The sequence below is a fragment of the Porites lutea genome, chromosome 6 (assembly GCF_958299795.1).
Source record: "Porites lutea chromosome 6, jaPorLute2.1, whole genome shotgun sequence".
Classification (NCBI taxonomy): Eukaryota; Metazoa; Cnidaria; class Anthozoa; order Scleractinia; family Poritidae; genus Porites; species Porites lutea.
The window spans coordinates 24,906,772-24,919,991 of record NC_133206.1 but is presented as its reverse complement, the minus strand read 5'-3'; the positions used below and the strand labels follow the sequence as shown (position 1 = coordinate 24,919,991).

At 38.6% G+C, this 13,220-nt stretch overlaps 1 protein-coding gene across 1 annotated transcript in view; it reads right to left on the bottom strand.

The window, feature by feature from the left end:
* LOC140940206 (sushi, von Willebrand factor type A, EGF and pentraxin domain-containing protein 1-like) overlaps nt 1-13,220 on the bottom strand; it is a 111,047-nt gene that overhangs the window by 13,086 nt on the left and 84,741 nt on the right. The window contains exons 23-29 of the mRNA XM_073389125.1: nt 13,044-13,067; nt 12,142-12,255; nt 11,188-11,358; nt 10,851-10,967; nt 9,061-9,177; nt 8,551-8,673; nt 7,869-8,045 (exon numbers count right to left, since the gene is read on the bottom strand). Of these exons, the coding sequence (XP_073245226.1) occupies nt 7,869-8,045; nt 8,551-8,673; nt 9,061-9,177; nt 10,851-10,967; nt 11,188-11,358; nt 12,142-12,255; nt 13,044-13,067 (843 nt within the window). The remainder of the gene's footprint in view (nt 1-7,868; nt 8,046-8,550; nt 8,674-9,060; nt 9,178-10,850; nt 10,968-11,187; nt 11,359-12,141; nt 12,256-13,043; nt 13,068-13,220) is intronic.

Genomic DNA, 13,220 nt, shown 5'->3' with positions numbered 1-13,220 from the left:
TTTAAAATTAAAATGTATATTAAAATAAGCCATTCTTTGATTGCACGAGCTCTTGGCAACTGCAAAACCTTCCCATTCCTGCACTTTTCCTCCCACTAAATAAGTTACAAGACCAAGGCAACTTCGAAATTCATGTCAGTTTAAATAGTTTAGGATAACCGGACTGCTTAAAATGTTGGTGCATGGAGACATTTAAAAAGAAAAGGAGCTGCAGCGATTCTCTCAGGACCGATGCGAGGTGTGCAAAGCTGCTAGAAGCGCAAAGGCACGGAAAAGTGTTTGTCATGAACAAAATAAAGAGAAAGAGTAAGAGATGTAACCACTTCTGATGAAAATACAGGGTGTTTCAAAGGTTCGTTTTTATAGTAAATTGTGTTTTGCGCAAAGCATTTAATGCTTCTTTTGGCAAATGTAAACTGATTCAGGTAAAAAATTTATCTAAATAACCGTTCAAAGCAATTTCAAAAAAAAAGTTGAAGAAATTATAATATTTTTGAAATTTTGCCCCAAATGTGCGCGTACGCGATTTTATTCCCGCCATATTTTTCCCGCCCATTTTGTAGGTTTTCTATTTTCGTTTTTTGCCGTTCTCTTTAATTTTCTCCACTCTGTCACGAAAATGAAGGCCTACACTGTTTGCGCTAAAGCTGAGGCATCTATTTTTTTTGGTTCTCTGGCCATTCAGCAAAGCGTAACCAGATACTCCAGCTCCACACTTTCCAACCAGCACACGTAGCTGCTTAGAAGAGGCCCAAATAAAACAACACATTTAGCAAGCTTGAGGCCTGCTGATAGAACTACCCTTGTAATTCCTGAGGGATTATGCAGCAATTGCAGGCAGATAATATCGTGGATTAAAAAAGTGTCCCGGTATTTACAGAATCTGTTGAACAGAAGTGATATACTGTTTTATGCTACTGTTTGGCGTAAGGCACACTTTCCAGTAAGTAGTGTTTCCGAACCTAAAGGAGATAGGCTGGGCGCAAGCTGAAGATCTACTGGTCCCTGTCTATATGACCCTAAATTCAAACCCAGAGGCTTGGTTGGCTTGGTTTCATATTGGTGCATCACTGGCTGCGCAACTCTTCTCTGTAAATGCAAAATGCAGAAATTCACATCTCACGTGTGCTGGGCAATGTGGATGGACTAGGGTCGACGCTAGCTGCTGCATCAAACCTCGTTATAACTCTTTAACGCTGATATAAAAAAAAATATATTAGCTCAATATTTTTAAAGAGATTAAAAGATTTATTAACAATGTTTACAATATTATGGACTAAGAGGGAGAGAGAGCAAGATGGCGAAAGGACGTGTTCAAAAGTCAATCCTGTTTATTTCGAGGCATGCTCTTCCTGAGCCATTTAGTTTTTATCTTGTTTTTGTTTGTGTTCATAGTCTCTCTTTTTCAGCGTAGTCAACGGTGGATTTTCTTTCGGGTCTATGTTCACTTTAAAAGTTCCCAGTGTAGACGATCAGTACAAAGTGACCTTTCATTCCCTTTTCTACGTTTCTCTGTACATGGTTTGCTGCCTTTGTGTTCGCTTACGCTTATTACCTTTTGTCTCTCCCTTGTAATTATCTCCTTTACTTAAAAAGATGAGCTAGTTATTTGTCCCTTGAAGATGTGAGGGGCCTTTTAACTCCCAAAAAAGGCGGAAAGCTTTCCGATGGCTTAAAATGGAAAAATTTGCAATTTTTTTTCTTAAAGAGGCCCACTGCACTAAAGAAGAAGAATCTATTTGGACGTCAGTGTGGGGTTGCACCGCTTTTTTAGCAGCGTTTCTGTCGTTTCAACGACAATTCTAATTTTTTCCAAAATCCTGTCGATCATAACCTTTCTTTTGACTGTGAAGAGGTTATTATGGGAGGCGACTTTAATCTGGTAATGGATGTTCAGAAAGATAAAAAAGGAGGAAAAGTGACCGAGCATAGTAATTCGCTAAAAGAAGTTCAGAACAAAGCGAACTCGCTAGACTTGGTAGATGGGTGGCGAATCCTTAATCTCGACGCTGAGCGTTTCACCTGGAGGAGAACGAAACCTGAAGTAACGTGCTATACACTGTCCTCTCGACTATTTTCTGATCAGCTCAAGCTTAACCACCGCAATCACAAATGCCGATATTTTAAAGGGGTATAAGACCGATCATTCAGTCATTACAATCCACGTTGCTAATAACCATAACCCCAGAGGCCTGGGCTTCTGGAAACTCAATACATCTTTTCTGTTGGACAGCGAATATATTGAGTTAATTAACAAAACCGTTGATGATGTTGCAAAGGAGTGCCGAAACAACGATGATGTAGATGCTGTCCTCCTCTGGAAGATGCAGATTTGATCTAGCTCGCTAAAATATACAAAAAAAAAGGCTAAAATTAAATCCAAGGAAAATACCGTAGAATCTGACGTATGTTCCCTTCAGGAAAAAAACGTGAAGAAAAAACCTATCCTACCTACACCGTCAAAAGTCTTTCTTTTTTTTCTTTTTTTCGCTTTTGTTAAAATTATTCTCTCTTTTAATGTAAAGTAAAATTAGTAATCGATATTTAGACTTAATTGTAATGAATTGTAACTGTTTGTAAAGAATAAAGAAAAACAATAATAAAATAAAATAAAATAGAATGTACTATGGACTAAGAAGAAGCAATGTTCTGTCATGTTTAATTTGATAATTTTACGTGAAATCAACCTACAGTTGTTATCCACCACCAATAGGCCGAGAAAGACAAAGTGCATGGTGAAATAACTAAGATTCAACATTGTACAAGAGAAACAATAACTGGTCAGTGTGGTCAAATGTCACGTGATGGCTGTATATTAATATAAGCAGTGTAAAAAAAGTCAGAGATTCTTGGAATAAAATTTTCAAAACACTAATAACGCTTTAAACGAATTTGTCTCTTTTTAATTTAGAATTGTTAAAGGACAATGATGTCGCCTTAGCACAAGAACTGAGCTTGGCAAACAATGATTTTCGAGATCAACAAAGTCAAGTTAGTAAGAATAGCTATATTGCAAAAATCAGACAAAAATGCCTGTTGGTGTCTTTTTCTGGTTTCCTGAGTACCCGACTATGTATATAATAGGGTCATGTCATAGTTTAATATTCAATTTTATCATTAGCTATTATTTGTTTTTACTTGCTCTTCGTATACCTGGTATCTTATCTTTGTCATAATTTTAGATAGAGGGCTACAAGTAGTTCAATGGGTGAAGACCTACCGAAGCATATACAAGAAATCAGGAAAAACGTCGTTATCCCTTCGATGAAGAAGATAAAACAAGAAACACCAAGCCACAAAGCTACCGTCGAGGGAAATAAGTTAGTTGTTAATGGGAACGTTTATGACGTCCCGAAGAAATGACTCCCTGTCAACTCTTCGGTGAATACCCAGGAAGATTATGGCATTCGTACAGCCGAACAACAAGAACCACTGCCAAGTCAAGAAGAATCCTCTGATGTTATGGTCCAGTCCCAACAACTGCTTAGCCAAAGCGAATAAGTGACGCTTTTTCTGTAAGTCTAATCCTTTCACACAACTTTAAAATTAACTCTTAGTTGAAAACAGTATTATTTTTGCTCCGTTGTTTCTTGCCTGTAAAATCAAACTCTATTTTTGTTTCCAAATACGAGGGCATTAGTCCCTGAAATGGAATTCTCTATTTTCATGCTTCCCTCAGGATAACCAATTTTACACCTTTAATGCCAAATCTAGTTTAGTTTCCCTTCCTTATGAAGCTAATTTGTAATTTATTTTATCATTTCGTGTTTATTTTACATTGTGAGTCAAAGTCGATGGTTATTGCGGATTCTTTCTACGTTCCTTGATATGCTTATCCTCTCAAGTACGCCAAACCACTTTCTTGTAGTGCGTTCGAAAGCCTCTTTAAGCGTCTTTTTTTATTTTTCTGTTTATGTTTCTTTACCAATGTTTGTCTAAGTCCTTTGATAATTTATTTTATTTCTACTAGTAGTTCGAACACATTAATCACCAACACACGGCATTCACATTCACACTCCGATGAAAAGACAGCTGTCAAAGTCCGCCGTTGCCAACGCAGTTTTCTGACTTTTTCCCTTTCTCCCGCAGATGTCTTTAAAACCTAGTTTTGATGTTAAACTCCAGTCCTTAAACGTGAGAGCATTGAATAAGTCAATCAAACGTCGATCAATCTTTCGTTGTTACATAATCAAAAATTCCATTTAAAATTCTTAGAAGAAACCTACAGCTCTAGATAATGTGCCCAAATTTGGGAAGCTGAATGGGATGGGAAGGTTTATTTTAGTCACGGCAGCTCACACAGGTGTTATGACTCTCCTTAATCCGAACTTAGATTTTAAGGTCCAGAAACGCATCCAAGACATGAACGGCAGGTTTCTGATGAGTTGCATCTAATTCTAGTGAACATTTATGCGCTGAATGTCGCGAACCAGCAAGTCACATTTTTTAAAGAACTCGAAAATCAGCTTGAAGACTTCTCCTAAGAAAATATTTTTATCGCAGATGACTTCAACTGTGCTCGTCTGAAAATGACAAAAAAGGTGAAAACCCAGTTTGGAAAAAATCCACAGTGATTAAAGAAGTCGAGCATCTTGCGAACCTTTATAATTTAACAGACACTTGGCGCAATCGCAATCCCAACGACAGCCGCGCCGCTTCACAAAGAACTCAGCAATGACACGCAAGCATGCAATATAATTAACGCCCCTGACACTGATCACTGTGCTATCACTTTGCATCTGAAGAAGAAGACTTATTGCAACCTAAAGCACCTAGTCTTTGGAAATTTAATAATTCTTTATTAAATGACGAAGACTGCACTTCCGCAATCCGTGAGAGTGATAAGATAAAGATAAATATGCTGACCTGGGTGACCTAGGTCTAAAATGGGACTTAATTAAAATGGAAATTCGCGGATTCACAATCAAGTGTTCAAAAAATCAACGCTAAAAACAAGAAGAATGAAGAAGCTGCCCTTCAAAGTAACGTTAATGAACTTATTCAAAAATGTGAACAAAACGCCAGCGACAAAAGAATCTTGAACGAGCCTTAGGCGACAAAATTGCGCCTGCAAACGATCATGCGACAAAAGACAAAAGGCGCCATTCTTAGGAGCCAAGCTCAGTGGCATGAGCTAGTTGAGCGAAATTCCAGATATTTCTTCAATCTGCAAAGACGGAATCAGTTTAAAAAAAAAACTTCGTAACAGTAAAGTGACTTGTGATCAATTTGAGATACTACAAGAACAAAAAACTTTTTTTGAAACTCTTTACAAGTCGCAAAACTCCCAATCTGCCTGAATCTGATTTATTCAATTTAGAGAATATTGATCCGCTAGATGAAAACGAAAAAATACTGTGTGAAGGCATGATTTCAGAAGAAGAATGCTTAACTACCTTAAAAGAGTTTAAAAACAACAAAACGCCAGGAACTGATGGTTTTTCTGCGGAATTCTACAAGTTTTTCTGGAGTGACCTTGGCACTGAGATGACTGCCAGTTTCAGTTACCTTTCCGAAAAGGTTCCCTATCTATCAGCCAAAACCGCGGAACTACATGTATTTCACTCATCTCCAAAAAGAACAAAGACAAAACTTTACTTGAAAACCTACGACCCGTATCTCTACTAAACATCGATTACAAAATTCTGCAAAAAGACTAGAAAAAGTCCTTCCTAAAATCATAAACTCAGACCAAACTGGTTACATCAAAGGACGCTTTATCGGTGAAAACGTTAGACTAATTCAACATGTAATGTTTCACACGTAACAGGAGGAAAAACCCGGTATTGCCAGATTTCTTGACTTTCGAAAGTGGAACTTCTTAAGAGCCGCTTTACAAACGTTTAATTTTGGTCCTGATATATTCAACTGGTTTCAAGTTATTTACAACCAAGCATCGAGCTGTGTCCTGCACAATGGTCATGCATCTGATTTCTTCCTTCTCGAGCGAGGTGTGCGACAAGGTTGCCTACCGTCTGGCCTCCTTTTCATCTTTGGAATCGAACTCTTAGCTACAGCACTTAAGAAAGACCCTATTAGGCAGCAAAGTCGGTCAGAAGGAAATTAAGATAACTAAACACGCAGACGATACCACAGTTTTGGTGCACGATCTTGACTCAGTCACCCAATTACTAAAACATTTAGAAAAATTCAAGCAGATCAGTGGCCTCGAAATTGACACAAACAAAACCGAAGCGTTGTGGTTAGGATGTTGGAGGTCGCGCAAAGATAAGACTTTTTAAATGTTAGCCTTAAATTTCTTGCGTTATCAGAAATGAAAGAAAAATGTAGCTTTGAATTTCCTTTACCACTTACTACGGCCTTTTAAGAGCCATACCATCTGAATGGAAAGGTGCACTACGTGTCAAAGCAAGCGAGCATGGTGAATCTCACAAAAGTGCGAAACATCCTTGAAGCTTTTTTCCTATTCCTTGGCACCCACCGCGGAAGGCAGAATTTTAAATCATGGGATGCTTCCGTTCAAAATCTTGAAAGAACCAAAACTGATCATGTTCCAGGTCAAAATTATTCACAATATTTTACCTACTCAATCTAGCCTCTTCCACGCGTGCATAACTGATACTGATGTTTGTCATTTATGTAACCTTGAAAGTCAGTCTCTAAGACATATGTTAATCACTTGTATCCTCTTCGTTTTGTACTTGTTTTTCTAACTGGTGCCAAAAAAGATTAAATCAAAAACTGACTTTATCTGAAAGTACTATTTTAATACAGTTGGCACAAAGAGTCAAATAACTGGGAAGTTCGTTATTACTGTTTGATTTTCGCCAAATATAATGTTTTTGCAACAGGCGTACGCAGCGGAGTCCTGGACTTTGACAGTTTTCTACTACGTCTCAATAACAAAATTGATATTCTTCGCACCATAGCTTTTAGATCTAACCGCTTACAGGAATTTAAAAAAATCACGGGCCAAACTTCTTTAAATATGTGAGTGCTAGTGTCATTCCCATAGTACATATTCCTTTAGCCCCAGTGTACTGCTGTGCTGTTTCACTCACACATTAGATTGGCGTCTTTTCCCTTTTAATTTGGTTTCTTTCTTTTATTAATTTAGCTTTTTATTTTCTGCCCGCTGTGAAAATAGAAAACAGTTTGAATAGTTAAAAGAACAAGTATTTTTAATTATTTTTGTAATGATTTTTGTTTCAAGCAAATAAAATTATTTAAAAAAAAAAAACAAAGAAACTTACACTTTCTCTTTTCTCTCCGCACATCCTACACATAGGTGATTCTCTGTTTTTCTGGTATTGTTAAATTTGATATAGTTCTTAAAGCCTGTTCTTGTGCGCTGCAGATCAGTGCTTCTGTACATCCCTTGAGGTACCTCTTCCTCAACCACCGCTATGTTTTCTCCCAATCCACTTCCGTCATGTCCCTGAGATATTGCCCATGCATTTCTTTTTCTTTCTATTTGTCTTCTATTTCCCGATTTATTATTATTACACATGTATTATCACTTGTTTTTGTTGTTGTTGTAAGGAAATAAACAGACTCACAATCGGACAACTTTAGTACAAGTAATAGCATGATTAGTAGTGATATTTGGCATAAACACCACGGGTGATATTTCGAAATTGTTATACGCAATTTTGAAATATCATGAGGGGTATTTATGCCAAATATCACGAACAAATCATGCTATTATTCGTTTATACTATACCCCGGAAAAGTTTTGTAATTCTCACATGTAGGTATTTCAAATTAAGCAGAAATACGACCGCTCTGAGCCAATCAAATTGCAGAAATTTCTCATGTAGTAGAATAAATAGTGCAAGATACCGAAAGACTATACTCTGAGTTCAGGATCAAACGCAAACGTAACAAGAATGGGTAGACTGCCTTACCCCGACATGTTGATTGAACACCGGACCATTGACCGTTGGCTGCACAGACTCGTTTTTGAGGTCCCACAAGCTGATAACCCTCATTGCATTTGAAAATGATGATATTTCCCAAGATTGCGTCCCCGGTCATGCTTAACGCACCATTTGCTGGCGCACTCAGCGATGGACATCGATTTTCTGGATAACAGAAATATCATGGTTAGGTCCATTACTCAGGACAAATGGCTAAAACGTAGCTTCATTTACAGTTTGTTTAGGTAATTGTCAAAGAATACTTCCATTTTAAACAAGTGCCCTCAGTTTAATTGGAAACGATGCTGTATAATTCGGTACTCATTGAGGAACCCATAAAAAATCCAACTTGTCTAAAGGTCAGCTACCGTTTTCTATAGGAACATAATGAATTTCCGTTCAGTGAAAACATGAAGAGTGTTGTGTTCTGGATCTATTCTGGTCATTCACATCACTTGTGCTTATGAATTAACAATATTGACATGGTATGAAAGTGTACTAAGTAACGCATATTTGGAATTGGGCGAGACCGCTTTATTTCTGCAGAAGAGACCTGATAGCCACTCAGTTCGCGTATGTGCAACGGTCAATGAATGTACACTTCTATTAAAGCGGCAGTACGAACAAAAAACTCCTTCTAACTTCTCACTTTCGTGGGAAGCAGTTTTACCGTTACAGTTCTTGTTATCCGCTGCAATTATGTATCCTCCGCGACAATGGCAAGCATGGCTTAAGTAACTGTTCAGACAAACATGTTCACATCCACCATTGTTTGAGGTGCATTCGTCTTTATCTAAATGCCAACAAATTGCCGTTAATATAAGCTTTATTTCTTTTATTCATCTAAAACGGTTGTTTGCCTTTCGGAGCCACTTGCACAATCTATTGACGTCGATATAAGAAAAGGGACCAACTCCCCTACATATACTTCCAATGGGAGATTCGATTCTTTTGTATTGTGACGCCACTGTATAAGGGCTCTGGGAACAGTCACCCCTGGTAAATTCACTTGCTAAGTTTGCCTGGAGTTTCTAGAAAGATGAAATGCTGATTTCTTTCTATGCAGATGCCTTTTAACAGATTTGTGAATTCGAGTTATAAGTTACTAAGAAGTTACTATTTAATTTTCTTCAACTGTTTAGTCGTATTTTCAACAGAGAGTATACAAATAGTGTTTTACCTCTACACGATCTTCCTCCGGGAGCAAGTTCCATACCGGAGGGACAGGAACAGCGGAATGTCCCAGCTGTATTATGACAGCTGTGACTACACAATCCAAGGGAACACTCATTCACATCTAAGAAAAGAAAATCAAATTAAGAGGGACTCGCACGCAAATTTCATCGCTGTCTAAGAGCTTCCTTATCATTACGACTTATCTCCTGTATCGGGAATGATACCTGTGAAATCCTTTACAGTTCTTTGTCAGAGAATGTTATTACAATGAGAAAAATATATTTCAAATTAAAAGTTTAAAAGCAAAGGTTAGTTGTTTTTGTATTCAAAAAGGTTTTTTGTTATAGATAGCTTTCTGGCACGTGACTACCTTCAATCGGGCGTCATGTTGGTGCACATCGTATGTAAACACATAATACGAAGCTACAGTTCAGGTTCGACAGTGCCGAAAAAAAAGGTTAAATGCGCGGTTTTTGGCTTTGGGACGCGAAGTTTCCGTGAAAAAGGAAATTTTATGACAAGAATATCTTGAGCTATAACCGATTAAGGTGAAGAAGTGAGGGAACTTTTTAAAAAGACGCCTAACAAATGGATATCTGCGGTCAGTGGAGAAGATTTTGTGATTCTGCCGAAAATCTTCCAGCCAATCTAGATTAGAAGCTTAGTATCGCGAAGGACGACGAGAGAGCTGAAAGAGAACATGAAGGTTCGCTTCGGTAAGAAATCGAACCCAAAAAAATCAAACTTTTATGAGCCAGGATAAAGGATTATACCCATTTACTTCGATGTAGACTCAGCGATGAAAGCAGAGCCAATGAAAGGCCCGCTGCCATTTTTGTCTGGTTTGTCCCCAGTACTAAGATCTTCCTAGCAAAGGCAGTTTACATGGTGCTAGGATCTTTCTACCTATCAGATAGGAAGATCCTAGTAGTAGCAAGATCCTAGCGCTAGGGATAAGTACAACCATTTGCATATAAACCGAGTACAGAAAAAATATATGGCGCTAGGATGATCCGCCTTCTGGATCTTCCTGGTGCTAGTATATTCCTCCCTCCATGTAAACAACCACTTAGCTGAGCGTAAGTTGATATGCAGACCCTAGCGTATTCCACCCTCGTTTCCGAAGCTCGGTTTGATAGTGAACTAATGTTACTTTTTTGCACGTTGTAAACGTAGCTCCACTTCATTTGATTGTACTGATTGTAGGCCTCGAAACTTCCAAAAGATTCATTGCTTTTTGGTGTAAAAGCTGTTCTTGAGACCAAATGGCAAAGCAAATCAGTTGATTCAACCGTCAACCGGTGAAAGGCAGACGAGTTCGAAGCGTTCCTATTTGATCAAAACAGGATCGACTCCATGGTAAAATGTTTTCCTGTAGACTGTCTGGATCAGGCGAAGAAATAGAACTGTCTCAGTAGAAATCATTCTACTGACTGTGTTTGCATGTTGTTAGTGGTTGATCAAGTGACTCAGATGTACACCAACATGGCAGGAAGTTATTCCTTGACGTCACGTGAAAGCGATCTATTCTTGATTCCTAAGAATCTACTCATAGTTCTTTTTTGAATACTCTTCTTACTCGTAAACAAGCTACCCATTCAAAGCAAGTAACAAAAACAGACACTAAAGGTCCAGTTGATTGAGAAAAAAGCAATTGAGAGGTTACTTTGGCAGTTGAGATGCTGTTAGGGGTTGTTGACATTGTGGAGAGGTTGCCATTACAAGAGACTGGACTGTAAATAACAGAATAAAAGCAAATAGCAGATAAAGCTCAAGCTAGAGGTTTTTATTCACCATCACACGTTGTTCCATCGATGTTAAGTATGTAACCAGGATTGCACGAACACGCAAAACTACCAATGGTATTAACACACATCTGACCACAACGACCACTGGCGCACTCATCAATATCTACAAAATTAAAACGTGTATTAGTTTAGAATAATTTACTCTGGAAATTATGGGATCGAAAATATGAAATTTGACAAAGGCTCTGTGTACTTGCACGCATGCTTTAGTACCTTTCATCTTCCGTCTCTGAGTTTATTTAACCATTTTTCCAGTTGCAGGAAGCGACTTGTAAAAATAAGGTATCAGGCACAAACACAACCAAAATGCGAATGTTGTTTACCTTTACACTCCACCCTTGTCCCGCTCCACTGTCCATTGTTACAAGTCCTGGACGCTGATCCATGAAGAGCAAATCCCGCGTTGCAAGAAAACGTTATAGTGCTGCCATGACTGTAATCGTGTGATGACTTATATCCGTGCAGAGGGGTTCCTGGACAACTGCACGAGGAGGCTTTGAGAGAAAAATGTCAATCTATCTTACGTTTACTGAACGATTTCCAGCACTTAACGGTTGAGAGCTATGGTCGATAAGAGTATAGACCATGGAAATGATGTAATGGTGGTTTTCTTTCTTGCGCGCGCAATTTTCTGAGAATCTTCAACTGAAATGGACATCAAATACTGTCAATGCTTGCATTGAAACCACTAGCCGCAGAGTTTTGAACATTTTTTCGTCATATCTATGGTCGGAAAGAGGGAAATTGTTGATTTGTCAATTTAGGTAAGACCGTAAGGGTCTCGGTCGGTTTAATTGGGGACTCTCGAATGATACACAGATCTGACTATTTTACTTGCTATCTTTTCTGGGATGAAGTATGGAAATAGCTAACATATTAAAATGGGACAGACCGAGGAATTGCTAAACAGGGCTGCTGCGCCTTCCCGCGTCTCGTATGTCTTGCGCTCCTCGCTCGCTTTGAGCTTCCCTTCGCTCGCCTGAAAAACGCGAAAAAATAGCACTTATGTTCTTCAGGGCAGCTAACGTTTTAGATATTCCTTTGCTGTATGCGTCCATTAAACCAGTGATGACCTCACCACCACAGAAATCTGGGACCAATCTGAAAAATGGAAACGCTTTGGTATTTACAGATTTTCAACCTGCATGTCCCAGACTATCTGTGTTAAAGGGGCGAGATGAGATCACTAACAATGACATTTGACCTCTTGAATAACAGGTTATGCTATAACCCTTTCACAAAAAAGTTTCCCTTGAAGAATTCTTACTCGTACTTACGATGGTCGCAGGTTTTGCCCTTGTATCCTGCCGTACACTTGCATCTAAAGCCATAGTACAGGTCGTAACACCTGCCTCCATTCTTGCATGGGTTATTTGTGCATTCGTTTATCTCTAATAAACGCAACCAAGAAAGTAGGTAAGTAATAGAAAACAGATTAATGCAAATGTGCCCCTCGCAGTTATAGCAGAGTGTCCGCGCGAGACGCGCAGCGGGGCCTCCATTTGAAACCCATCGACCCTATAAAATTTGGCGTCATTTCAATATATCCCCGTCCGATCGCCCGTACGGATTGCGGGGGTAGGGGACGGGGAGACTCAGGTAGTCCCTGACATGCACTTTGCGTTTGTCTTGGCGTAGAACCAACCAGTTCAGAGGCAACCAATAGCTTTACTCAACTAAAGATCTAGAATGAAGTTTGTTATGTTTGACTTACGACAAAAACATTCCAATTAAAATAAATTTTTCAGGATTGGGTTTATCGATAACGCTTGTGGACACCCTCCAGGACCAATCTAACCTCAGATTGGTCAAAATTTTGACAGAATTAAGGTGTAAACACTTAAGAATGCTGGCATGCTCAGCGACAAATTGGCTGCCATTTTTCACACTGCCCACGTGTTCCAAAAAGTGCATTGACATATCCCTGCGAAAGCAAATAATAAGAAGTCTATAAATTTCCCGAACCTCAAAATCTTGTGGTGCAAACTTTTACCGGAATACAATTTTGGGAAAAAGACCTGAACAAACTTTCTGAATCAGCCCCAAATTTTGTATCTGAATAATGAGTCACATTCAAAGAACACTTCAAGAAATATTTCAGTGTCATTTGTTTTCAGAATTACTAGCATACTCATCATACGCTAGTGAAGAGAAAGTCACTTTGAAAGGGAGCTCCTACCTGCCACTTCCCTACGTTTTCTTGCTACAAAAAAAAGATGATTAAAAATATTAGTAATGGTGGCGTTCATTTCTATAACACATCATTAGGATATTCATCAGACTTGAATGTTCTAATGAAACATCTATGAATCATAAATTGACAGATGACAGGCTCTATTTTAGTGTTCGCTGCTGA